Source organism: Ovis canadensis, chromosome 20, assembly GCF_042477335.2.
Source record: "Ovis canadensis isolate MfBH-ARS-UI-01 breed Bighorn chromosome 20, ARS-UI_OviCan_v2, whole genome shotgun sequence".
In the NCBI taxonomy this organism is placed as follows: domain Eukaryota; kingdom Metazoa; phylum Chordata; class Mammalia; order Artiodactyla; family Bovidae; genus Ovis; species Ovis canadensis.
The window spans coordinates 45,301,600-45,327,174 of record NC_091264.1 but is presented as its reverse complement, the minus strand read 5'-3'; the positions used below and the strand labels follow the sequence as shown (position 1 = coordinate 45,327,174).

Below are 25,575 nucleotides of genomic sequence, written 5' to 3'. Positions count from 1 at the left end.
GAATGTTTTGGAACCAAACATGGACACAAGCTACCCTGGGTTCTGGGATGATCAAATCAGATTAGGTGAAACTTTATGCACTCAGCAAGTTTCTCTTTTCTCTTTATTTAATTAATTTTTTTGTTTGTTTCTTTTGGCCACATATCCTATGGGATCTCAGTTCCCCAACCAGGGATAGTCTGGATTTCTAACCACTAGGCCGCCAGGGAACTCTGCACTCAATATTTTTAAACTCCTAACAGGAGCCAGGAATTGTGGGATTGAGAAGTGAAAGGTGAACAAAGCCACAGGACTGGTCTCTCCCCTAGGATATCCTCGGTCTAGAAGCAGTTAAAACGTGAGGTGGTAGGAGAAGGGGACATTTGGGTGCTGAGGAAAGACAGATGGAGCACGCGAGCCTAGATAAGGGAGCCAATGAAGGCCTGGGTAAGAAGGGCTTAAAGGTCTAAGTTAATATTTGAGGAATGAACAGAGAATCAGAACTGGAGGCAAAACGGAGCGCAAAAACGTTTTGCTGGTAGTAAATACAGAAAGGAAAAGAAAATGGTAGAAATGATTGTATCATGGCTTGTGACTAGAAGATATTTTGGAGGGATGAGTGTGACAGGAACGGTGACAAACGAGGTTGGAGGTGTGGGCAGGTTAGGTTAGGTTTCAACAGTCATGAAAATGTGGGGAGCTGCCCTCAGCAAGGTGGAAAGAACTCGTCCTGTACTGGAATTCTCAAAGGTAATAATAGCAAGGGCTGCTCACTCATGGGTTGCTACCCACAGTTTGAAGAACAGTCCCACAGGATCAACTTTGTGCAGAGGTATTCCTAGCATAAGTCTAAGTAAGAATTGAAGGGATTTGCAGTTATGATGGGAAGAGGTGGCCTGAAAGTGTTAAGGGCCGGGACTGCTAGTCCATCTATCGTGCTCTGCTCCGTGGGCTCAGATGCCTCCTTTGAGCGCCCTCTGTGAAGAGCCCAGCCGCAAGAGAGAACAGAACCGCCCCTAATCGCCTTCTAATCACAAATTTATCACGTCTCAGTTTAGACTCCCTTTTCCAGTTTTAAGGTGAAGTGGCCATTCTTTTAAAAACAAAGTTCTCTTGCCTGCTCACACAGATTTCTTTCTAGGAATAAAGCTGTCTCAGCGGAGAGACGGCGCCTCCGCATCCGGACCTGGGCAGACCTGGGCACGGGTTATAGGACCGGCGGCTTCTCCTGGTGGTACTGGATTCTGAACACAGCTTCGCTCAGCAGCCGGTGGGCTCCGACTTCCCATCAGAGAAGACTCTGTTACTATTGCTCGTTAATACTGACGCGTGGTGGGTTGGATTACAAGGGAAAAGGCTGGGTTAAGGGACGAGATTGCAGAAGTAAAAACGAACGCGGAAACAACCAGGAAGGTCCCACCGAGATTTGAACTCGGATCGCTGGATTCAAAGTCCAGAGTGCTAACCATTACACCATGGGGCCCATGAGAAAAGGTTTTGAAAAAGTATCTCTTGTGGCAAATATTCATCTTTGAGGCACTAGATGCCAATTACCAAAATTCAAACAACGTGACCCCTCCAACGACCCCCCCCCCCCAAAACTGTACCTTCTGGAGCGGTAATTTTGAAAATGTGTGGGTGTTTTGGTTGTCCTAATGGCTTAGTGGCACAACTGGTTTTCAGGTTAGGGCCAGATGCTGGAAGTCCAGTAATGCTCAGGATATTCCTATACCGAGAATTATCCTTAGAACAGCATGACTTTTGTAAAACATTTTCATCTGGATTTTCAAGGATCTTTTCTAAGGGTGAAGTCACTGCTTCCACCTTTGTACCCTCTCATTTAATCATCTTCTCATATACAACTGGCAGTGCTGTGTGGGACCTTGTTAGGATTATGACTTTTATTCTGAGATAGGATGTCACAACTTCTGGTTAGGTGTCCTGGGGCACTCCTCTTTGGAATGTATGAGACGTCTGACCATTCTGAAGCCACCACACAGTTAGGGAGCCAGATTACATAAAAGTGCTCAGGCTGGGAATTCCCTGGTCATCCAGTGGGACTCTGCACTTCCATTGATGTGCAACCAGATTGGATCCCCGGTCAGGGAAAAAGATCCCACAGGTCGAGTGGCAAAAAAAAAAAAAAAAAAGTCCTCTGAATGTTAGTCCTAGCCCACAGCCAGTGTCGATTGCCAGACAAGCAAGTGAAGATGCTTTTAGATAATTCTAGCCCTCAGCAGTTGTCCTGTAAATCACAAGTCAATGATCTTCTGCCTAAAGCCCCAGACATTTTAGAGCTGATAGCCATTGCAGCTGTGCTCTGACCTAATTCCTGACCACAGACTCCATGAAGATTAATAAAATGCTTTGTGCCATCAAGTTTGGGCTCTTTAGCATGCAGAAACAGTAACCTGAACAGGTCTAGAAACAGGAATTTTCTAGACCTAATCTCTTAGTTTTGCCCAATGAGAGTGTTCCCAATATTTTGCCACCATAAGTAATGTGAACATCAGTGTCTTCCTATGGGCCAATTTGTTTGTCATATATTTTCAAAACTAATGTTTGTTCACAAAATTGGCAGGCTTGTGTGGGGTCTTGTGGGAGTGGGATGATTAAAGATAAGAAAACTCCCCCTCTTTAGATAACCATCTAAGTGTTACATCCTTTCATTATATTAAGCTGTAAAAAGACATTGGTTGGCATGTCATTGACTCAGTGTACATTCTAGGCTCTGGGCTTGGTACTGGGGTATGGCTGAGAATAAGACTCCTTTGGTAGAACCCACGTCTTCAGGAATGGTTTTATAACAATTTTATTTATTTATTTTTTTTCTGGATGTAGATCTTAACAGAGATGGAGTGATCTTCTCTTGCTTTGCAGGGCATTTTTTTCAGCAGCTATCTAGAAAACTTGCAGGTTGTTGAGGCTCTATGCAGAAATTAAGTTGAACAAAGAGAAAAAGATGAGAAGTCAAAACTTCTCATCCCATGGCTCCCTCTGCTCCAGCCACAACAGCCTTTGGCAGTTCCCAAAACACACTAAGCAGGGGCCTGTTTTGGGTACTTGTTCCTTTTGCCTGGAACAGATTCCCGCAAGTAGTGACTCATCACTTTATGCCAATGACTCCTCTGTGAGGCCTTATCCACATGCCTTCTTTAAAATCACCTTTCCCAAAGTCCTCTTTCTTTTCTTTATCTTTATCCACATCACCTCTAAGGAGCTGATATATTAAGAATTTTATTAATTTATTAATTATCTGGCTGTAAAAAGTGACCTAATGTGTTGTCAGATTCCCTTTCTCGTGTCCAATATGAAATCCTGTCCAATATGAAACTACTGTCTGTTCTCAGCTAATAAAAATGTGGGAGTGTCACTTGATTTGTAAGAGACAGGTCCATGAAGTCCAAAAATTAGACATTATTGCAGAGTCCTTAAATATAGATCAATGCAGTTTGCAATTCTGATTCCCTGGTTGCAAAGGTAAGAATGTATTTGACATCTCTTTTTAACTGGTTAAGAAAAGGACTACTAGTTCCCTAATGGATTAGTGGTACTTTTTCTGTCTCTATCATGCTCAGAAAAACAAAGAAACATCTATGACTGATAGATAATTTAACAAATAATGTGACAGTCTGCTTCATTTAAATGACCATACAATGTTAAACTGGCACCTAGAATCATGACTATTTCAGAATCTTATTTGATAAACTCTTCATGGTTCACACCTAGAGGTTTTATACTGAAGTCATATCGTTGTTTTGAGAAGTGTACTCATGATACAGAATGAAGCCCTTGGTGTAACATTCAGACTGCTTGCTCAACCCTTTGCACCGCTCCCTTTTGCCCACTCCTGTAGACGTTAGTCCCACCAACATTCCCAGTGCCTTGAATGTGACACCTACGTTCTTACTTCATCTGCCCAGAATGCTGTTTTGTACACCACTCCCCTCTGCTGGTAACTATTACTTATTCTTTGCTCCTTGGGTTTTCCACATACATCTCTACTGAAGCATTTATTATCTTATTATTTCATTTGTTTGTTTACAGACAATGTGCACATATGACTAAAAATTCAAAGTGCAAAAAAACATCACAATCAAAAAAGATTTTCTATCCATCCTTGCTTCTAGGCTATCCAGCATTCTTTCTACAAAAATGACCAATATTAGCAATTTGTGTAGTAGTCTCCTGGAGATATTTTAGATTCATACAAACCTATGTATACAAAAATCTACTGCACATTATCCTGTATCTTGCTTTTGGCACTTGACAGTAAATCATGGAGATCATCACCTATCAATACTTGAGGAAACCATATAGTGGTTACAAATACGGTTTCTGAAGCTAGACTACATTCGAATAGGAGTTGGTATGCATATCTGCCTCCTTAGCGCAGTAGGCAGCGCGTCAGTCTCATAATCTGAAGGTCCTGAGTTCGAACCTCAGAGGGGGCATTTCTTTTTAAGGCGGCTTGGGAGACGCGAGGCTCGCTCCCTGAGAAGGAAATGGCAACTCACTCCAGTATTCTTGCCTGGAAATTTTCATGTACAGGGAGCCTGGTGGACCACAGTCTACGGGGTCGCTAAGAGTGGGGCACGACTGTTACTAGCTGTACATTTACAGGTAAGTTTCTTATCATCTCTGGACCTGTATTTTATAATCTGTAAAACAAATATAAACAGTAATTTAACTCAAAATATTGTTATAAAGAATAAGTGATTTAATGTATACAAGGACATTTTGGGATTTCCTCTATGTCTCAGCAGGTAAAGAATCCGCCTGCAATGCAGGAGACACAGGAGACCGTGGGTTTGATCCTTGGGTGGGGAAGATCCCTTGAGAAGGAAATGGCAACCTATTCCAGTATTCTTGCCTGAAAAGTCCCATGGACAGAGGAATCTGGTGGGCTGCAGTTCAAAGGGTCGCAGAGTCGGTCGCAGCAAAGCACACAGGGAAAGTTTTAGGACATTATCTGGCACACACTAAGCAGTAAATATTGCTACTAATATTATGCAAAAGAGCCTTCAGATTTGTTTTTACCTGCAGGTAGAATGATATACTGTAATGTTCTACTTTATTGTTCACCATTCAGATTACTTCTAGTCTTTGGTACTACAAACTGGGCTGCTTGGAAAACTCTGTAACATGTCATTTTTCACATTTTCAAAAATGGTAAATTCCTAGAGATGAGGTTGCTGGGAGTAGGGATATGCGTGTTTTTAAATATGCTGGATACCGCCCACTTTTCCTGTATGAATGTTCTCTCAGTTTTCAAGGCCACCAGCAGTGACAGAGAATTAAGTTCAAGAACAGCCTTATTCGGAATTTTCCATTCCTATCCCAGCATACAGTGACTATCCTGTGTGAATAGTAAATGCTGAATAATATTTGTTAGTTAACTGGATGAAAGGATGGTTTAGGAAATACAGCTGGGTTTTGGTGGCAGCAAGAACATTTAAAATCCCTTTGGCATTAAATCCCATTTAAATGTTTAAAATCTTGTTTGCTGTTATTCACTGAAGATTATTAGAGGACAGACGAGAAATAGTTATCTTTTACTGATCACTTTGAGCAGTTTTACTATTACAGAGATTTCTTTTAGAACCTGGAAAGCGTGGTAAAAGAAAAAAGCATTATTGAAAGTTTGTTAATACTGTAAAGCAACAGGGTGCGTGAGTGCGGGGGGTGGGGGGCCGGCGGGGGAGGGGGGATTAATAATACAAAATTGGCTAGAGTCCCACTGATTTACCGGCTTCCCAGTAGAAAAAAAAATGCTTTATTAATTAAAGTCTTCATATTTATTATCTCATGTCATTCTGATACATATGCAAAGATACCTGAGAGAAAAGGACAAAAGAACATTGAGTGATCAAGAGCTACTAAACTCCCTGTAAATTTACCATCGTAATTTTCGAGTTACTTCCATTTTACAGAGGAAAGGTCTGGTGAGCCATACTTTACATAGCCTGTGGCAAGACACAGTCAAGAAGTGGCCTAGTTGGGCTAAGAATATAGCACAGCACTCAAAACATGGCCAATGCCCAATAACTGAATACATGAATAGTCATGCTGTAGGAAAGTGAAAGTGAAGTCGCTCAGTCGTGCCCGTGGACTGTAGCCCTCCAGACTCCTCCATCCATGGGATTCTCCAGGCAAGAATACTGCAGTGGGTTGCCATTTCCTTCTCCAGGGATCAAACCTAGGTCTCCCACATTGCAGGCAGACGCTTTAACCTCTGAGCCACCAGGGAAGCCCCCCCATGCTGTAGGAGTGACTCTGATAAAAACAAAGTCGTTTCAGAGCTTTTTTTGTGTGTGACATTTGGTAAATTACTTGTGTTTTGCTTTGAGATGATGGAGATGATGACACTACCTACTTTGTAGAACTGTCCTCACAATCTAGCATACATCGTTAGTACACTGTAATATGCCACATTGCACATGGTGTGTTTGCGAACAGTGCTTTCCACAGAGTGGAATACTCAGAGTGGTTAAATTTCTCCATGGCCACAGAGCAAGTGGTGGAGCTGGGGCCAGAAGTTAGTCCTTCCGTTCCTAATCCAATTCAGGCTGCGAGCTTCACTACATCTTATGTCTTCATCTGCAGTTAGGCAAAGTAGCAACTGGAGATCCACGTTCACTGGTCAATCTCCTTTTCGTGTCCAATACATCTCGATCCACAGGATCCTTTCTTTCTTCCACGGGGAGCATACCGTCAGCCTCACGTTATCCAAGAGAACTCTGCTACTTCGGGAGCAGCCTCGGCTGGTATCTCCTCCTCCGCCTTTGTTTGAAACACGGAAGTGGGAGAAACGAGAACTGCGAATCTGTCCCGCCGAATTTCTGTAGTTTTCAATTTGGTCCGAAAAATTCAGCTAAATGCCTGGCTCCTCCTCCCCCACGCCGGCTTGAAAGTACATCTCCGTCACCCTCACCCCCACCCCACTTTTGTCTTTAGAACTTCCATTTATCTGTACTCTCAACATGTTCAGGCCGTGCCAAGGTGGGGAGGTGCGGGGCCCAGCGTGAGGAACTCCGCCGTGGCAAAGGTCATGAGGAAGGAGGCTTGGCATACGCAAAGGCGTGATCAAGCCTCAGGAAATCCCCTGTTCCCGAGCATCTACCCAAAACCAGAGTCTGTTTTATGCTCTCACCTACACATCCAACTTTACTGGAGGCTCTCCCATAACCATTTCTCTCGGAGGAGGAGTTAACTTGCAGCTCCAAGTCAATAAAAATTCCTGGGCGTGACAAGGGTGTTTCAGCTTACTGACTCCTCTGAAGGTTATCTAGCCCACCTGTATAGGTTCGTCTGGCCACATGTGATTGTTTACAGCCTCCCAACCTGAGAGGCACGAGATGTTTTAGACTTACTAAAGGCAAATTCTTTTGGGGAGTTGGAAATTATTAGTATAATGGGTTGGTTAGGAATTATATTGGTGAAGGGTTTTTCATTTGTTGTGTCAATAATTGCTGCTAATTCCCTGCTCTGGGTGGGACAAGGATGTCTCAGGTCAAACCTCTCTGCTGACAGACTAGCTTGTGTGACAGGATTATCCATACTCCTGCCACTATGCACATGATTGTTTACTACCTCTCAACCATAAAGAGCACAGAGAGTTTTGGAGTATTTTGAGAGTCTTAATTAGCATAGGGCTTTTTCTTCTTGTTGAGTCAATGATTGCTGCCAGGCCTCCATATCCTGAGGCACCTGGGAATATATTATTCACTGTTTTTGGAATATAGAAAAGGAAATATAGTAATTTTTAAGGTTAGCAATACTAGACTTTTTGAGTTAGTGACTTTTCTCTTTTGTAATAGATCACTGTACTTTGTTATAAATCACTGTGTCCTTGCTATGTAAAAATGTAACTTTATCACTATCTTAAGACTAAATAGATCTTAAGGGGAACATTGGTGAAAGGATTTTCATTTGTTGGGCTGATGTTTGCTGCTAAATCTCCATATTCCCTGCCCTTATAATGAATATAACTAGCATATAGGAGAAATAAGTATTAACCTTTAAGCATATAGGAGAAATAACATTACCCTTTAAGATTAATCACGTTAACTTTGGGTTACATAAATTCCTTTCTTGATTGTAACTCACTACACCCTCACCCTATAGGAGTGTAACTTTATTTGGAGGGTGATGCCTGGTTTAAGAAAAAACACCCTTGGAAAAAATAAGTTTTTGGTTATCAGAAAGAAAGGATCATAAAATCCCTAAGACCTTTTTATGTGAAGCACGTGATTTTGATAAAGGTCAGGACTGCTGACCCCCACGTGACTCTGTATTCTTCCCTATATGTAACAAAAGGTATATAAGCAAACCCAAAAATAAAGAAATCGGATCAGTTTCCAGAAAGACTGATACCCCCATGTCGTTCTTTCTTGCTCCTCGTTTTTCTGGCTGAATTCCCATCTGGAGCATGGATGCTATTCCATATAATCCAAGTTATTCAGCCTCTTTTCCTCCACTAACCTTCCTACTACACTATCCGTTTCTAATCTCTCTACATATCTGTAATTAAATATGTATTTTTCCAAGGACACCGACTCCGTCCCCACCTTTGAATCACCCTGGATCCACCGGGGCTGGACCCCGGCAAGGCGGGACTATAAATTACGATAAGCCACAGTAAGTTCCTGTGTGCCAACATTCAGGGCATCACCATGCCCGCCTTCCCGCGCCAGGCCCGCAGGGGTGGTTAAGGCATCTTTTATCTCGGCTACATAGAGACCTGCGGGGTGCTGAAATCTTATTAGAAAAAGTGAACATGACCCCAAAACCTATACCCAACATGCTAAGGGCAAGAGGGTCACCGCTGTGGACGTTATTCTCTCAGGGGTCAGGGAAGCACCCTCTGGCTTTGGTGGCTGATATCATTGCAACTTGTATTGACATTCTCACTTGTAAAAGTTCGTCTCAGGGGTATCTATCTTTTAATGAGTTCGAAAGCAATTCAGATCACGTTGTGTAGCTGTAAGATATGTTCCTTAGATCCTGCATTCGGACCTGCAGTATGATATAAAGAGAAGGGATATGCAAAGAATAGATTTGTAGTTCCCGTGTATGCAAAAATGGCCCCCATTCAGTGCTTGCAGGCTCCCAGTCACATCAGTAGAACTTAACGAAACTGCAAGTATTTGAATCTGGGGCTTCCTGAGAAGCTACTACTAAAAGAAAAAATGTGTTAGGAAGTCAGTAAATCAGTTTCGTGATTTCCTGGGGTTCTCCAGCGTTCGAACTGTTGCCCTCGAGGTTTTTAGGTATTGCGGCTATCCAGTATAAACCTAAGGGGAGGCATCAGATGAACCTAGTTTCTATAATAGAAATTCTCACAAAACTGCAACTTTCTTAACACCCAGATATTTTATTTCCGTTAAACCACGTTTTAAAAAATGCCACTCAAGGGATAGCAATCACCCCCCCCCCCCCCCCCCCCCCCCCCCCTCCGAACTGATAGGAAAGGGGCACCGGCTCTTTTCTGGAGAATGTTTGAGTGGCTCTGAAAAGAGCCTTTGGGTTCCACACGGCCTATAATGACGTTTACTTGGAGCTGGTGTATTCGGTGACCGCCTTGGTGCCCTCAGCCACGGTGTGCTGAGGTGTTATCATGACAACACAAAAGAAACCTTTTAATTTTGTATGCTGCTGCTGCTGCTGCTAAGTCGCTTCAGTCGTGTCCGACTCTGTGCAACCCCATAGATGGCAGCCCACCAGGCTCTGCTATCCCTGGGATTCTCCAGGCAAGAACATGGTGGGAAAAAAAAGAAAAAGTCTGCCACTTGGAGTCTATTTCCTCCGCTTGGGGACCCCTAGCCTTCCAGTTACCCTCCGTGTAGCTTATTGGTTATACTGCAAAGAACCAATCCTATGTTAGAACTGTCTCTTTTGCTTCTTGTTATAATCATACATAATGAGCTGCCTCAGAGGATCCTGGCCCTCGGCCTGTTAAATTGCCTTTGTTCACGTCACAGATAATCTAAACCGCCCGCCTGTGGATGGCTACGAGAAGTTATTAATACATGCCTTCCCTGAAGCTGGCCATTCCCGGAGATGGCCCTTTTTACTTCCTTATTGCCTCTCCCGCTTCTGCTTTTTGACTTTTCCAGATACCGAGATGGTTAAGACATTAGTCTGCCCCATCATCTCGGTTTAGGCGGCTTTCTGAACCTAAACAGTTTGTTTCTGAGGCTCATTGGCCTAGAGTGCGGCGAGCAGCGAGTTTGGAGCCGGCAATGAACAAGACACAGATGCCAGATAGCTTAATTGGAAGACCTTAACTGTAAGGTCACAGAAAAACCCAGAAATGATTGTTTAACACCCTAGCTACTTACACTGCAACGAGTTATCTTTAGATACTTCGGCAAAGTGAAACTTAAGCCTTTCATCAAGAAAAAAAAAAAAAAAAGCCCACCATATTGTAAAAACAGAACAACCTCTCAAACCAGTTATCAGTGGACAGGCCCTTTTATAGAAAAGGTAGGTGGCTCTGAAAAGAGCCTTTGGGTGAGAAGGAATCTGACTACTCTGCAGCCAGTTCCTCACTTGGAGCTGGTGTACTTGGTGACGGCCTTGGTGCCCTCGGACACGGCGTGCTTAGCCAGCTCCCCAGGCAGCAGAAGACGCACGGCCGTCTGGATCTCCCTGGATGTGATGGTCGAGCGCTTGTTGTAATGAGCCAGGCGCGACGCCTCGCCCGCGATGCGCTCGAAGATGTCGTTGACGAAGGAATTCATGATGCCCATGGCCTTAGACGAGATGCCGGTGTCCGGGTGGACCTGCTTCAGCACCTTGTACACGTACACGGAGTAGCTCTCCTTGCGGCTGCGCTTGCGCTTCTTGCCGTCCTTCTTCTGCGCCTTGGTCACCGCCTTCTTGGAACCCTTCTTCGGGGCAGGAGCGGACTTCGCTGGCTCAGGCATGGTGAAGTACTGCAGTCACAGAACCACTAGAGAAGTGAGAGCCGAACGGCACCCTTTTAAGGACAACGGTTTATGCAAATGAAGCGCAGTAGAGGTTTCTGGTGATTGGTGCGCCTTCTGTGTGACATCACAGCTCAGCTTCGCCCAATCAAGGTAGGCATTCTGCAGAGTCGCATTTCCATTGGTCTAAACAAAAGTAAAACGGTAGCCAATCGTACAGCTTTCTTTTCGCGCCCAGCGTGGGTTATAAACTTTCCGTTTCTGTATTCGCTTGTCATTCTCGAGGGTGACCGTTGATCCTGAGTCATGTCTGGACGTGGCAAACAAGGCGGCAAAGCTCGCGCCAAGGCCAAGACCCGCTCTTCGCGGGCAGGCCTCCAGTTCCCGGTGGGCCGAGTGCACCGCCTTCTCCGCAAGGGTAACTACGCCGAGCGGGTTGGGGCCGGGGCCCCGGTGTACCTGGCGGCGGTGCTGGAGTATCTGACGGCCGAGATTCTGGAGCTGGCCGGTAACGCGGCCCGGGACAACAAGAAGACCCGCATCATCCCGCGTCACCTGCAGCTGGCCATCCGCAACGACGAGGAGCTCAACAAGCTGCTGGGCAAAGTCACCATCGCTCAGGGCGGTGTCCTGCCCAACATCCAGGCGGTGCTGCTGCCCAAGAAGACTGAGAGCCACCACAAGGCGAAAGGCAAATAGAAGTCTGGATTACTTCTCAGTAGTTCAACGGTCTCAACCAAACCAAAGGCTCTTTTCAGAGCCACTTAAAAGTTTCTTTGGAAGAACTGAGCACTAAATTTTAAACCTTAGATCCTAGATGATAGTTGAGAATAAACATGTATTATGCCAACCTTGAAACTTCGGAGACACTTTTGTTAAAGTGTTATCATGTAGTCTATAAACTATTATCCATCAGTATTGGCAGATACGAGGATTTATTTACTCGTTAAGTATTGCCACCCTGTGCCAATTACTGAGTTGGAAAGCACAAGAGTTAGGATGGGAGATTTATTCCTTTCTATGGCAGTTTTAAGGCTTTTTGATTTTCTGGGCTTTAGTAACTAAAGGTTTCGTGTGTCCAGGGAGCAAATCAAATCTGTTTCTTAGGTCAAAGGCCATTGTTGGAGGCGTTATTCTGAAAAACCTACTGAAAACAGTGGGGCCTAGTCGGACTCCCAAACATGGTGGCTCTTTCTCCCTGTTTCTTGTAGGCAAGACTAGCCTTGACTTCCCTGAGTTCCAAATAGCAGATTTGAACAGTTGCTAGTCTAAGGAGCAGACTAGAAACCACCTGAGGCAAGATTGAAGGGATCAGAGAAACACATCAAGATTAGGAGAGCCGACCAACTGATATCCTGCATACTCCCTGACCTTGTCAGCAACCACGCCCTTGAGAAGTATAAAAACTCCTTTTCAAATCTTCCCAGGTTGGGACGGTTTTTTGAGACAAGTTTACCTGGTGGCTCCGACGGTAAAGTGTCGGCCTACAATACTGGAGACCCGGGATCAACCCCTGGATCCGGAAGATCTGGAGAAGGAAATGACAACCCACTCCAGTATTCTTGCCTGGAAAATCCCATGGACGGAGGAGCCTGGTAGGCTACAGTCCATAGGGTCGCAACGAGTCGGACACGACTGAGAGACTTCACTTTGAGACATGAGCCCGTTGTGTCTCCTCTTGCCTGGCAAAGAAATAAAACTTTTCTACTTCACCCAAAACAGTCTCCGAGATTCAGTTCTGTACTGATGTACAGAGAAACTGAGCTGATTTCAGCATCGCTAATTTCACGTCAGCGTACATTGTTTTACATTGTTGAATATGGAAATTTTAAATCTTCAGGTCTTTTATCGGAAAAGTTAGCTGAGGTACCTCGTAATTATACCCATTGGCTTATTTTTGTGTTCTAAAGTATTTTCCTAGCTCCCTTGGACCCATCCACACAAATTGAGATGTCGATATAAGGTAATGGTCATACGTTTTAGGATGAAAATGCTAAATTCTACTGTTAAAATGCCATCTTCTTGGTATTTTTATTGTGTTAAAGATCTTGATGTACTGATGGTATTAGATAGTTTTCCACTTACTTTGAAGTAGAAAAAAAAAAAAAAACTTGCCAGGTAATTTCTAGGCTCTGAGGGGAAGGAGATGACCAGAAAAATTCAGATGTCAGGCAAGGAGCTTATCCCAAGTTTCTGCCAGTGGCTTCCCAGGTGGCTCAGTGGGGAAGAATCCGCCTGCTAATGCAGGAGACGAAGGGTTCGATCCCCGGCTGGGGAAGATCCCCTGGAGAAGGAAATGGCAATCTGCTCCAGTATGCCTGGAGAATTCCATGAACAGAGGTGCTTGGCAGACTACAGTGCATGGGGGGGTCATAAAGAGTCAGACACAACTTAGTGACCGAGTATCACACATGCATGCAAGGAACTATTATAGATGCAAACTCATGGGATGTGTGGTAAATATACATTATTGGTGGGGATTTAGATTCTTTAAAAACAAAGGAATTACATTCCTAAAATAGAAAAATCAATTATGTTGCAAGGGAATTGTTCGAAAAGAAGTTCAGGCAAGGATGTGTTTCTTTATGAAGTAATAACTTGAATTCCTCACACGCAAATCAAATTGTTTTTACTGAAAAACAAATTTAAGTTCTTAAAATTTGTGTTTAGAGGAAAGTTGAGGGGAGATGGTATAGAGCTGCATTCATTGTCTTAATATGGTAAAAACCATTGGCCCTGGGCAATGGACATGTGGCTAACCTGAAAAAGAAAGTGGTGGACATGTTATATGTGTGCACTGTATTTTGAATGGTTAGTGCAAAATTTAAAAAGAATGTGAAATATCTAACAATTATATTGATTACATGTTGAAATGAAAATTTTAGATATACTGGGTTGAAATATTATCTAAAGGAACGTCTCCTGTTTTTTATTTTATTCTAATATAGTTGTTGCTGCTGCTGAGTCATGTCAGTCGTGTCCGACTCTGTGTGACCCCATAGACGGCAGCCCACCAGTCCCTGGGATTCTCCAGGCAAGAATACCGGAGTGGGTTGCCATTTCCTTCTCCAATGCATGAAAGTGAAAAGTGAAAGTGAAGTCGCTCAGTCGTGTCCGACTCTTCCCGACCCCATAGACTGTAGTCTATATTTCTCTTGTAGTGTGTATTTATGTCTTCTGAAAAGTGCTATTATATAGCAAACAATTGTACAGGAAAACTTGAAAAAAAAATATTGAGGTCAAGGCCTTTGGGCAACAATCGAAAAGTTCGAGTCGGCATCACCGAGTAGATGGACACAAGTTTGAGCAGGTTCCGGGAGTTGGTGCTGGATAGGGAAGCCTGGCGTGCTGCAGTCCGTGGGGTCGCAGAGTCGGACACGACTGAGTGAAGGAGCACTGACTTGAGTCAGTCCGATTACCGATTGGACAGACTTGGTCGCCTTTTGTCCAATCAGCTTCTGACTCTCTCTATAAATATGTGGCTAGGTGTGGTTTGTTAAAGTTGCTGACACTATGGCTCGAACTAAGCAGACTGCTCGGAAGTCTACCGGCGGCAAGGCACCGCGCAAGCAGCTCGCCACCAAGGCAGCCCGCAAGAGCGCGCCGGCCACCGGCGGCGTGAAGAAGCCGCACCGCTACCGGCCCGGCACGGTAGCTCTGCGCGAGATCCGCCGCTACCAGAAGTCCACGGAGCTGCTGATCCGCAAGCTGCCGTTCCAGCGGCTGGTGCGCGAGATCGCGCAAGACTTCAAGACTGACCTGCGCTTCCAGAGCTCGGCCGTGATGGCGCTGCAGGAGGCGTGCGAGGCCTATCTGGTGGGGCTCTTCGAGGACACCAACCTGTGTGCCATCCACGCCAAGCGCGTCACCATCATGCCCAAGGACATCCAGCTTGCCCGCCGCATCCGTGGGGAGAGGGCGTGAGCCTGGACGTTTCTCCTCAACCCCAAAGGCTCTTTTCAGAGCCGCCCACATACACAATGAAAAGGGACTGTTACCTTGCCATTTACTCCTGGTTTTCCTTGTGGCAGAAAGTGTTAGGCTTTTTCAACATTGTAATTTTGCTCGCTGATGGTATGGTAGTCGTGTTTCTGAGTGGCGTTGTGAAACGCAGGACCTATAATCACCACGTGGAATTTGGGGTGAGTCCAACATTCTGCACCTTGAGATAAGTATTGAGAGTCTCCCTCCCCAGGAATTAGCCTTTGTATGGAAAGGGAGACGTTTGGTTTAAAGTGGTTAAAGCTCCCTCCTTCCCCCAGCCGCGGGCACGTGTAAGACCAGTTTTTAGTCTGTAGATTTTTAATTAACTGTAAACCAGGACGTCTGGGTTCGGGAACAACACCAAGTCAAGAGGAGCCTAGGACAGATGCCCTTCGGGCTGGCTGGGTAGGGCACCCTCACTTGAATATATGCAGTTATTATACCTATGTGATTTCTCAGTTTTCATTACTTGAAGATTATTTTCAGGGGAAGGTAGTGGCCCTAGTTATGTGGATATTTCTAGTTACGTGGACACAAATATTCCAGGTCTCGAACCACCATTTGTTTTCCTTCCACCTAAGCTTTTCCGGAATTTAGTTTCATCATCCCATAGTGTGTGCGTGCGTGTGTATTCAGTCGTTGCCGACTCTGCGACCCCATGAACTGTAGCCCGTAATGGCTGACAACGAATACACCAGACCATTTTCGTTCATGCTAATATTGGTAGATGGTGATGCCTGTAAGAATCACTGGGGGAGTAAGGACGATGATGATAAGTCTGGGATATACATTTTTAATTTCCCAGAGATCTATGAGTATGCTGCTGCTGCTGCTAAGTCGCTTCAGTCATGTCTGACTCTGTGCGACCCACAGACGGCAGCCCACCAGGCTCCCCCGTCCCTGGGATTCTCCGGGCAAGAACACTGGAGTCGGTTGCCATTTCCTTCTTCAGTACATGAAACTGAAGTCGCTCAGTCATGCCCGACTCTTCGTGACCCCATGCACTGCAGCCTACCAGGCTCCTTCGTCCATGGGATTTTCCAGGCAAGAGTATTGGAGTGGGTTGCCATTGCCTTCTCCACTATGAGTATAAGAAAGTAAAACAAATAATAAAGAATATCAGAAAGGAGATGAATATGCCAGTCTGAACTTGAATGAAGTCTGGGATGGACATAAAGATTTGGAAGTCGGTCTACAGTTCATGGGGTGGCAGAGTCGGGCACGACCGAGTGACTAACATACAAGATATATAGAGGATTTAGAACCAAAGGAACGACCTAGAAATCCATCCCTCTGACTTCTCTCTTGTGACCTCTCTGCTTTATTTTCCAATAGCGAACTTTTTGTCATTTGCCTGCACATACAAGCCACGAGTCTGGTGACACTGGTTTCCTGCTGAAATCCCTGTTTTTCCTCTATTTCCCAATTTCCTTTAATCCTCAGACCAAATGTCCCTTCTCAGTCTTCTCTATGCTCTTTTTGTATTCTGTGCTTACTCCTCTCGCTACATTGTACTTTATTTCCTTTTGTTTCTCTTCATTAGATTTTCTTTAGAACAAGCAGTATCTCATTACTGTTATCAACGTATGGTACTTAAGTGTGTGGCATTTGTTGAAAACAAGTACGTTAACATTTAATAAAAGAGGAAAAGTCTTTGTGTCGGCAATCCTTGAAAAGGCCAAAATGCTCAATGGCATAAATGTTCCAAACATGTCTCATATTCTGAAATTAGAGGACCTCAGGCCCGACTACCAAAATCTTGTATTTATTATTCTGAAAACTTTGTTTTTTTCAGTTTAAAACTAAGTTCTCATCATTAGTGTTCTTGGAACCAATAGGATGCATCACCATCGTTGTTACAACCCAGCTTGTACTTTTATAGCCCAGGTAACGATATCAATACTTTTGCAAGGCTACCTTCCTAGACACTTCGGTGATTTCTGCTTATCTTTCACATAAAACCACTGAAGGGCCCTCTGTAGCATTCGACTTATGGAATGAAAATTCACACCACATACTTAAGTTTCTAATACGGACCCCTGGTTAAAGGTAACCAAAATTTAACATTTAACTAAGTTTGAAACTTAGTCTAATACAAATATTCTCTTGTTTACAACTGCCCCGAAATACCAATTCTAAACTATAGACCAGAACATGCCCTACACGACCGGAGAATTAAGTTCCAAGGCTCAGGGCTGTAATAAACATTAGTTTCAGGTGCAAGAAATTGTGTTACTCTCTTCTATGATAATAGAAGTGGCTCTGAAAAGAGCCGTTTATTTGGTAGTTTTCAATCTTAGTTCTTTACTTAGCCTTGTGGTGGCTCTCAGTCTTCTTGGGCAGCAGCACCGCCTGGATGTTGGGCAGGACACCGCCCTGAGCGATGGTGACTTTGCCCAGCAGCTTGTTGAGCTCCTCGTCGTTGCGGATGGCCAGCTGCAGGTGACGCGGGATGATGCGGGTCTTCTTGTTGTCCCGGGCCGCGTTACCGGCCAGCTCCAGAATCTCGGCCGTCAGATACTCCAGCACCGCCGCCAGGTACACCGGGGCCCCGGCCCCAACCCGCTCGGCGTAGTTACCCTTGCGGAGAAGGCGGTGCACTCGGCCCACCGGGAACTGGAGGCCTGCCCGCGAAGAGCGGGTCTTGGCCTTGGCGCGAGCTTTGCCGCCTTGTTTGCCACGTCCAGACATGACTCAGGATCAACGGTCACCCTCGAGAATGACAAGCGAATACAGAAACGGAAAGTTTATAACCCACGCTGGGCGCGAAAAGAAAGCTGTACGATTGGCTACCGTTTTACTTTTGTTTAGACCAATGGAAATGCGACTCTGCAGAATGCCTACCTTGATTGGGCGAAGCTGAGCTGTGATGTCACACAGAAGGCGCACCAATCACCAGAAACCTCTACTGCGCTTCATTTGCATAAACCGTTGTCCTTAAAAGGGTGCCGTTCGGCTCTCACTTCTCTAGTGGTTCTGTGACTGCAGTACTTCACCATGCCTGAGCCAGCGAAGTCCGCTCCTGCCCCGAAGAAGGGTTCCAAGAAGGCGGTGACCAAGGCGCAGAAGAAGGACGGCAAGAAGCGCAAGCGCAGCCGCAAGGAGAGCTACTCCGTGTACGTGTACAAGGTGCTGAAGCAGGTCCACCCGGACACCGGCATCTCGTCTAAGGCCATGGGCATCATGAATTCCTTCGTCAACGACATCTTCGAGCGCATCGCGGGCGAGGCGTCGCGCCTGGCTCATTACAACAAGCGCTCGACCATCACATCCAGGGAGATCCAGACGGCCGTGCGTCTTCTGCTGCCTGGGGAGCTGGCTAAGCACGCCGTGTCCGAGGGCACCAAGGCCGTCACCAAGTACACCAGCTCCAAGTGAGGAACTGGCTGCAGAGTAGTCAGATTCCTTCTCACCCAAAGGCTCTTTTCAGAGCCACCTACCTTTTCTATAAAAGGGCCTGTCCACTGATAACTGGTTTGAGAGGTTGTTCTGTTTTTACAATATGGTGGGCTTTTTTTTTTTTTTTCTTGATGAAAGGCTTAAGTTTCACTTTGCCGAAGTATCTAAAGATAACTCGTTGCAGTGTAAGTAGCTAGGGTGTTAAACAATCATTTCTGGGTTTTTCTGTGACCTTACAGTTAAGGTCTTCCAATTAAGCTATCTGGCATCTGTGTCTTGTTCATTGCCGGCTCCAAACTCGCTGCTCGCCGCACTCTAGGCCAATGAGCCTCAGAAACAAACTGTTTAGGTTCAGAAAGCCGCCTAAACCGAGATGATGGGGCAGACTAATGTCTTAACCATCTCGGTATCTGGAAAAGTCAAAAAGCAGAAGCGGGAGAGGCAATAAGGAAGTAAAAAGGGCCATCTCCGGGAATGGCCAGCTTCAGGGAAGGCATGTATTAATAACTTCTCGTAGCCATCCACAGGCGGGCGGTTTAGATTATCTGTGACGTGAACAAAGGCAATTTAACAGGCCGAGGGCCAGGATCCTCTGAGGCAGCTCATTATGTATGATTATAACAAGAAGCAAAAGAGACAGTTCTAACATAGGATTGGTTCTTTGCAGTATAACCAATAAGCTACACGGAGGGTAACTGGAAGGCTAGGGGTCCCCAAGCGGAGGAAATAGACTCCAAGTGGCAGACTTTTTCTTTTTTTTTTTCCATCTTTATACAAAATTAAAAGGTTTCTTTTGTGTTGTCAAGATGACACCTGGTTCTGCCTGAACTTAAACCTTTCCGAAACCTTGAGCTAACCAATGGGTTTTTCTTATGGAAATCTTTTTCTTAAGTTCTGTTAACGAACGATGCATTTGCCTTGGAATCTGCCTGTCTTCAAGTAGGTTCAGCCTAAGACTCAAACCTTGAACAGATAATGACTCAACAAACCATTGTTGTCTTACTCAAGGAAAATTTCTCTTAAGCTATGGTAATTAAACTATGTATTTGCTGGTAACCTGCCTTTCTTTAAATTTCATGTCAATTTTTTTATGGCATGGGATGACTCACTTTATGCCAGTGCTGTCTCAAAATGCCTGTTATGGAAAAGGGGCCTGATGCAACTCTCAGATTTGAGGTGATTCTTTAACTGCTTGTGATGGACAGGGAGGCCTGACGTGCTGCGATTCATGGGGTCGCAAAGAGTCGGACACGACTGAGCGACTGAACTAAACTGAACTGAAGAGCTAGCAAGGGGGGTCACTCTGTCCCTTCCTCATGCCCCCTTCTGATGTCAGAAGCTTCTTTTATCCCTCTATACGTTAATAAAGTTTTATTTCACGTAAGCTTCAAATGATCAAGCCTCGTCTCTGACCCTTGATCGAAATCCTCTTCTCCGGAGGTCATGAAACCCGGTGTGGCTCACGGCTCTCCTGGTTGGAACTTTTCACTACTTTTCTACTTACTGCGTTTGAAATTGAAGAGGCGGATCTAGTAGTTTTAGATATTAGATGACAAGGAGGCCGATTTCACCACCAGTGTGTCTTGAGTGCTTGCTCTCCAAGCTGCAGCTGCCCCAGAACCTCGTGCATTATTAAAATCTCAACCTTTATAGTTGGGATGTACAGTAATTTTAAGATAGAGGATTAACAGAACTTGATGACTCGTCATGCGACAGCATAGTTTTTAACAGTTTTTTAGGTTCTCTTCTAGATCCCTCTTTTTGCAATTTACCCCACCCTGCTCCACCACCTTCCATAAAAAAACTGTAAAATGATAAGCATTGTTAAAGGTAGTAGATGGCTAAAGAGCAGTTTTAAAAATAATCCTGAGTCCTTTCTCTTACGCCAGTTTAAGAGTGAAGAATTGGAAAACTTTAAATTTCCTTCACCTTTTCAGTTATCTTTGAAACAATGCACCTTCCCTATGTTGGCAGGAAAGCCTGGTGCCTCTGAAAAGCCCAAAGGAGTTTTCTTTTCTTTTTTCTTGAAACATTTTGCAATGTTGAAAACATTCTAATGGAAACTCACTAGGAAGGACAAATTTTCTCAGTATATTACAGAAATTACATTAAAGATGATACTCTTAGTGGGAAATAAATCCTTAAATCTTGCTGAGTGGAGAGTTGATCATAGACAAAATATAATCTATCCCAAAATTAATTCTGAATGTAACAAATAGATTATTTAGAAACTGTAATAGAGAGAACAGAATTTTAGTACTAGTTCTAAGAATGATAGAGGTGGTATTTCAAGAGCAGGAAAAAAATTATATTAAAATATCTTGCTGATTAAGGAATTGGTAGAGAACTGTTTAAAACTGTGCTATGGAAAATTCGTAAGCAATAATAAGCAGACATTAACTTGTTATTAAAAACTCAAGGGTAGTTGATTTAAATATACCAGTATAAAGAGGTTTTAGAAGGCCATATATAGAATAGCATTCATTTTCTTGGAGTCGGTGCTTTTATCTGCTCACCAAAATACCAAATTAGCTACTAGGGGAGATCTGTGTGCGGTGCGGTAACAAGTTATTACTTTATTACTTCCCCTTTTCTCTATTTTCCACAACATTCGTGTTTTCGCTCTCATTCAAAATCAATTCTAAATATTAAGGTAACAAGTTACCACAGTACAAAGGAACAGAGAAGGCCTCTTTTTTTTTTTTTTCTTTTTGGCCCAATTCCCCTCCCCCACTTAGGGCGTGACTTCCCGCCTCCGCCTTTCTTCAGGTTCTCAGTTCGGTCCGCTAACAGACGTATAAAGTTGCATCGCGAGGCTTCGAAGTTAGGCTTTATCGGTCTTCAGATCTATCGCTATGTCTGGTCGCGGTAAAGGCGGAAAGGGTCTGGGCAAAGGAGGCGCCAAGCGCCACCGCAAAGTTCTTCGTGATAACATCCAGGGCATTACAAAGCCTGCCATTCGGCGCCTGGCTCGTCGTGGTGGTGTGAAGCGCATCTCCGGGCTCATCTATGAGGAGACTCGCGGGGTGCTGAAGGTGTTCCTGGAGAACGTGATCCGCGACGCGGTCACTTACACCGAGCACGCCAAGCGCAAGACTGTCACAGCCATGGACGTGGTCTACGCGCTCAAGCGTCAGGGCCGCACTCTCTACGGTTTCGGCGGCTGAGTGTTCATTTTGTTTCCATTCACTTAACAAAAGGCCCTTTTCAGGGCTTCCCAATTGCCCTTGTAAGGAGCTGTAATTCTCGTTTTCATCAAGTGCGAAGAATACACTTAATACTTTGCTCTAAAAGGCCGTCTTGTTTCTGCTCCAGGGCGCGTGCGCGCCAAATCCCACCTTGTACAGCGGTATCCCGTGCCCCGTCAAGCTTTTATCTTAACACATTCTTACTAGGTTGTTTGGGGCGTAAAGTTGCATGACTAGCTAATGGACGTAGCTAGTCAATATAAAAGTGATTGATACCAAGTACCTTTATTTTTTTTATTTACAAAAAAAACCCCAAACACAACTCTTGTATTTAAGCCACGCTATTAAGAGTAGGGTACTTCGAAAATTTCGATTAACATGCCGTACACTAACAAAGTACAATCGCGTCTGGCACCTGCACTTGTCGGTAGTTGCAGCGTGTTGGCTCAATAGTTGTGGCTCGCGGGCTTTAGAGTAGTTGTGGCACCTGGGCTCGGTTGCCCCGTGCCATGCGGAATCTTTCAGGACCAGGGATCAAGCCCATGCTCCCTGTATTGACAGGCGGATTCTTAACCACTGGACTACAAGGGAAGTCTGGGAGAAGACTTGAGATTAGTATACTCATAAAATTAAGTGAGTTAAGAGTTTAAAAAGAATATTTTTACATTACTTTTGTTTTTTTTTTTAAAGGTGAGGTTCATAATTGGTCCTCATTAGGTGTTTATGTATTTGGTGAAATGAATACCACTGGTGGTAAGAATTGAGAAGGGACAGTTATAGTAATGGATTCAGATAAAGCAAAAGCACAAAATTTCTGGCCCACATATGCAGCGCAAATGTTTTATTTAGACATTTTTTCTTAATTTTTTAGGTCACCAATGTAAATATATTCATGAAAAATGTACTTATTTTCATCTTGTGAAAAGTCTGATTTGGCATCACTAAGCAGACCCATATTGACTATGCCAAAGCCTTTGACTGCGTGGATCACAATAAACTGTGGAAAATTCTGAAAGAGATGGGAATACCAGACCACCTGACCTGTCTCTTGAGAAACCTATATGCAGGTCAGGAAGCAACAGTTAGAACTGGACATGGAACAACAGACTGGTTCCAAATAAGAAAAGGAGTACGTCAAGGCTGTGTACTGCCACCCTGCTTATTTAACTTATATGCAGAGTGCATCATGAGAAACGCTGGGCTGGAAGAAGCACAAGCTGGAATCAAGATTGCCGGGAGAAATATCAATAACCTGAGATATGCAGATGACACCACCCTTATGGCAGAAAGTGAAGAGGAACTAAAAAGCCTCCTGATGAAAGAGGAGAGTGACAAAGTTGGCTTAAAGCTCAAGATTCAAAAAAGTAAGATCATGGCATTTGGTCCCATCACTTCATGGCAAATAGATGGGGAAACAGTGGAAACAGTGTCAGACTTTATTTTGGGGGGCTCCAAAATCACTGCAGATGGTGATTGCAGCCATGAAATTAAAAGACACTCCTTGGAAGAAAAGTTATGAGCAACCTAGATAGCATATTAAGCAGAGACATCACTTTGCCAATAAAGATCCGTCTAGTCAAGGCTATTATTTTTCCAGTGTTCATGTATGGATGTGAGAGTTGGACTGTGAAGAAAGCTGAGTGCCAAAGAATTGATGCTTTTGAACTGTGGTGTTGAACTCTTGAGAGTCCCTTGAACAGCAAGGAGATCCAACCAGTGCATTCTAAAGGAGATCAGCCCTGGGATTGCTTTGGAAGGACTGATGCTAAAGCTGAAACTCCAGTACTTTGTCCACCTCATGCGAAGAGTTGACTCATTGGAAAAGACTGATGCTGGGAGGGATTGGGGGCAGGAGGAGAAGGGGACAACAGAGGATGAGATGGCTGGATGGCATCACTGACTCGATGGACATGAGTCTGAGTGAGCTCCAGGAGTTGGTGATGGACAGGGAGGCCTGGCGTGCTGCGATTCATGGGGTCGCAAAGAGTCAGACACGACTGAGCGACTGAACTGAACTGAACTAAATGTGTATGTTTCAACGCTAATCAATTCATCCCACCCTCTCCTTCCCTCACTGTGTCCACAAATCTGTTCTCTAGGTCTGCGTCTCTATTGCTGTCCTGCAAATAGGTCCATCAGTACCATCTTTCTAGATTCTATATATATGAGTTAATACTCGATATTTGTTTTTCTCTTTCCGACTTACTGTGATTTTACTATTGAAATCAACTAAAGGGGTGCAAGATGGTGAAAAGTTTAAGCATAATCATTAGGAGCAGATGATTTGGGATTACACTGTTCCTTAGTGATAATGAATTTTAAGTTATATATTTTTCTGGGCCTTAGCTTCTCCATGTATACAATTGAGTGATAAGGATCACTTTGATTATTTCTCCAATATCATTCTGTTCATTTGTATTCACAATCTGGGTGGTAAATAAAGGGGAGGAGGAGGAGCCTTCCTTAGCTTTCTAAGGATGATCACAGCATAACTGATAGGTTTGCTGTAATTTTTGTTTTTCTCTTACTCCCTGTTCTCCCTTTCTATCAACCTCATCTCATTTGTTTTGAATGGCATAGAATTTACCTGCCATAAAGGAACCCAGACATCAAGTGGGCATGAGATCTCTCTCTTATGTGGAGGCACATAAGAGTTACTATGAGAAAGTTGTTTGTTTAAATATTAATAACTGATGTTTCCCTAGACCAGTTATTAGAATCTGTGGGATTGTGTCTTCTTAAATACAACTTATCAGCACCTCTCATTTCTCCTGGTTCCACAGGCCTTTTAAAATCTAAGGGCAAATTTTGGTTTTTAATATCATTTTTTCATCAGTTTCAACTTTAAGAGAATACAATCAAAGGCTGTGGAAGTCTCAGCCCCAAGGTTCAGACCCAACTTAAGAGATAAAGCATCAATCTTTCTTTGTTGCAATGAGAGGTCTTGTCCAGGAATTCAAGTTCTTACCTTTCTCCCAAGAGAGGATTGAGTTCAAATTCAAGGGTTTATTTTATTTGTGGTCAATGAATTAAAGTTTGTTGCATAGAAAGATCTTGCTATAAACATCTGCTAGGTTCAGTGGTTATAGAATCAAGGCATCAGAAACCTAGGTGAACAGCCTGGCTTTCCTTTCCAGCTATACTAGGAAAACTACCCTTTAAAAAAAAACACATAGTCTTTAAAACTTAAACAAATAGAAAAATATATATTGTGACTAAATGCCCTGAGAATTAGCATGTATTGCTTAACACAGTTCCATTGCTTGCTCGGGACTCTACCCTAGTGAGTACACTGTAGGACAGTCAGTAAGAAGAGCTCTCCGTCGACAGCAGCAGGAATGTTAGTTGCTGCTGTTGCTGCTAAGTCGCTTCAGTCGTGTCTGACTCTGTGCGACCCCATAGATGGCAGCCCACCAGGCTCCCCTGTCCCTGGGACTTTCCAGGCAAGAACACTGGAATGGGTTGCCATTTCCTTCTCCAATGCAAGAAAGTGAAAAGTGAAAGTGAAGATGTTCAGTCGTGTCCGACTCTTAGCAACCCCATGGACTGCAGCCTACCAGGCTCCTCTGTCCATGGGATTTTCCAGGCAAGAGTACTGGAGTGGGTTGCCATTGCCTTCTCCGGAATGTTAGTTAACTAATTAATTTATTTATTAATTATTGAATAACTGCTAGATTTCAGACATTGTACTTGGCACCGGTGATATTACGAGGGGGAAAAGTCCCCACTTTTTTTGTACTAGAAAAAAGACAGAAAGTAAATAATATAAAATCATCAAAATCATTTTCCTATTGATACATCCAATGGCCAATAGCTAATCTTCATTTTACTTAATCTATTGGAAACACTGACATAATTGATCCTATAATTTCTCTTTGATATGCTTTTTTCACTTGGTTCTATTTTATCAGAGGCTCTGTATATTTTGTTAGTTCATCTCTTCTCCACAGACCCTTAATGTTGGGGGATACAGGCCTAAGTTTTTACTGCTTCTTGCTCTATACTCACCCTCTTGAAGATCTGACCAAGCTCAGACTTTAAATACCATCTGTATATCAATGACTTCCAACTTTATATTGTCAACTCAGCTTCTC

General features: G+C 44.0%; 6 protein-coding genes and 2 non-coding genes across 8 annotated transcripts; 5 read left to right on the top strand and 3 right to left on the bottom strand.

Moving 5' to 3' along the window:
* Window positions 1-1,390: 1,390 nt before the first annotated feature.
* Window positions 1,391-1,462, bottom strand: TRNAQ-UUG (transfer RNA glutamine (anticodon UUG)). Its single transcript has one exon. It is a non-coding gene; the product is annotated as a tRNA-Gln (tRNA).
* A 2,898-nt stretch (window positions 1,463-4,360) lies between these two features.
* On the top strand, window positions 4,361-4,433 carry TRNAM-CAU (transfer RNA methionine (anticodon CAU)). The gene has a single exon. It is a non-coding gene; the product is annotated as a tRNA-Met (tRNA).
* A 6,003-nt stretch (window positions 4,434-10,436) lies between these two features.
* Window positions 10,437-10,932, bottom strand: LOC138425646 (histone H2B type 1-C/E/F/G/I). Its single transcript, XM_069563775.1, has one exon. The coding sequence runs from the start codon at window positions 10,908-10,910 to the stop codon at window positions 10,530-10,532; it is 381 nt and encodes a 126-aa protein (XP_069419876.1). The 5' UTR covers window positions 10,911-10,932; the 3' UTR covers window positions 10,437-10,529.
* Window positions 10,933-11,172: 240 nt separating this feature from the next.
* On the top strand, window positions 11,173-11,680 carry LOC138425638 (histone H2A type 1). The gene has a single exon (XM_069563765.1). The coding sequence runs from the start codon at window positions 11,217-11,219 to the stop codon at window positions 11,607-11,609; it is 393 nt and encodes a 130-aa protein (XP_069419866.1). The 5' UTR covers window positions 11,173-11,216; the 3' UTR covers window positions 11,610-11,680.
* A 2,657-nt stretch (window positions 11,681-14,337) lies between these two features.
* On the top strand, window positions 14,338-15,188 carry H3C10 (H3 clustered histone 10). Its single transcript, XM_069563757.1, has one exon. The coding sequence runs from the start codon at window positions 14,424-14,426 to the stop codon at window positions 14,832-14,834; it is 411 nt and encodes a 136-aa protein (XP_069419858.1). The 5' UTR covers window positions 14,338-14,423; the 3' UTR covers window positions 14,835-15,188.
* A 1,250-nt stretch (window positions 15,189-16,438) lies between these two features.
* On the bottom strand, window positions 16,439-17,629 carry LOC138425641 (histone H2A type 1-H). The gene has a single exon (XM_069563768.1). It carries the CDS (start codon window positions 17,583-17,585, stop codon window positions 17,199-17,201), a length of 387 nt encoding a protein of 128 aa, XP_069419869.1. The 5' UTR covers window positions 17,586-17,629; the 3' UTR covers window positions 16,439-17,198.
* Window positions 17,630-17,864: 235 nt separating this feature from the next.
* Window positions 17,865-18,365, top strand: LOC138425645 (histone H2B type 1-C/E/F/G/I). Its single transcript, XM_069563774.1, has one exon. The coding sequence runs from the start codon at window positions 17,892-17,894 to the stop codon at window positions 18,270-18,272; it is 381 nt and encodes a 126-aa protein (XP_069419875.1). The 5' UTR covers window positions 17,865-17,891; the 3' UTR covers window positions 18,273-18,365.
* A 2,627-nt stretch (window positions 18,366-20,992) lies between these two features.
* LOC138425655 (histone H4) lies at window positions 20,993-21,514 on the top strand. Its single transcript, XM_069563784.1, has one exon. It carries the CDS (start codon window positions 21,149-21,151, stop codon window positions 21,458-21,460), a length of 312 nt encoding a protein of 103 aa, XP_069419885.1. The 5' UTR covers window positions 20,993-21,148; the 3' UTR covers window positions 21,461-21,514.
* The last annotated feature ends 4,061 nt before the right edge of the window (window positions 21,515-25,575 follow it).

Bases quoted from the DNA above. Each gene is read 5' to 3' on its own strand.
- LOC138425646 (XM_069563775.1), bottom strand. From the start codon at position 10,910: ATGCCTGAGCCAGCGAAGTCCGCTCCTGCCCCGAAGAAGGGTTCCAAG.
- LOC138425638 (XM_069563765.1), top strand. From the start codon at position 11,217: ATGTCTGGACGTGGCAAACAAGGCGGCAAAGCTCGCGCCAAGGCCAAG.
- H3C10 (XM_069563757.1), top strand. From the start codon at position 14,424: ATGGCTCGAACTAAGCAGACTGCTCGGAAGTCTACCGGCGGCAAGGCA.
- LOC138425641 (XM_069563768.1), bottom strand. From the start codon at position 17,585: ATGTCTGGACGTGGCAAACAAGGCGGCAAAGCTCGCGCCAAGGCCAAG.
- LOC138425645 (XM_069563774.1), top strand. From the start codon at position 17,892: ATGCCTGAGCCAGCGAAGTCCGCTCCTGCCCCGAAGAAGGGTTCCAAG.
- LOC138425655 (XM_069563784.1), top strand. From the start codon at position 21,149: ATGTCTGGTCGCGGTAAAGGCGGAAAGGGTCTGGGCAAAGGAGGCGCC.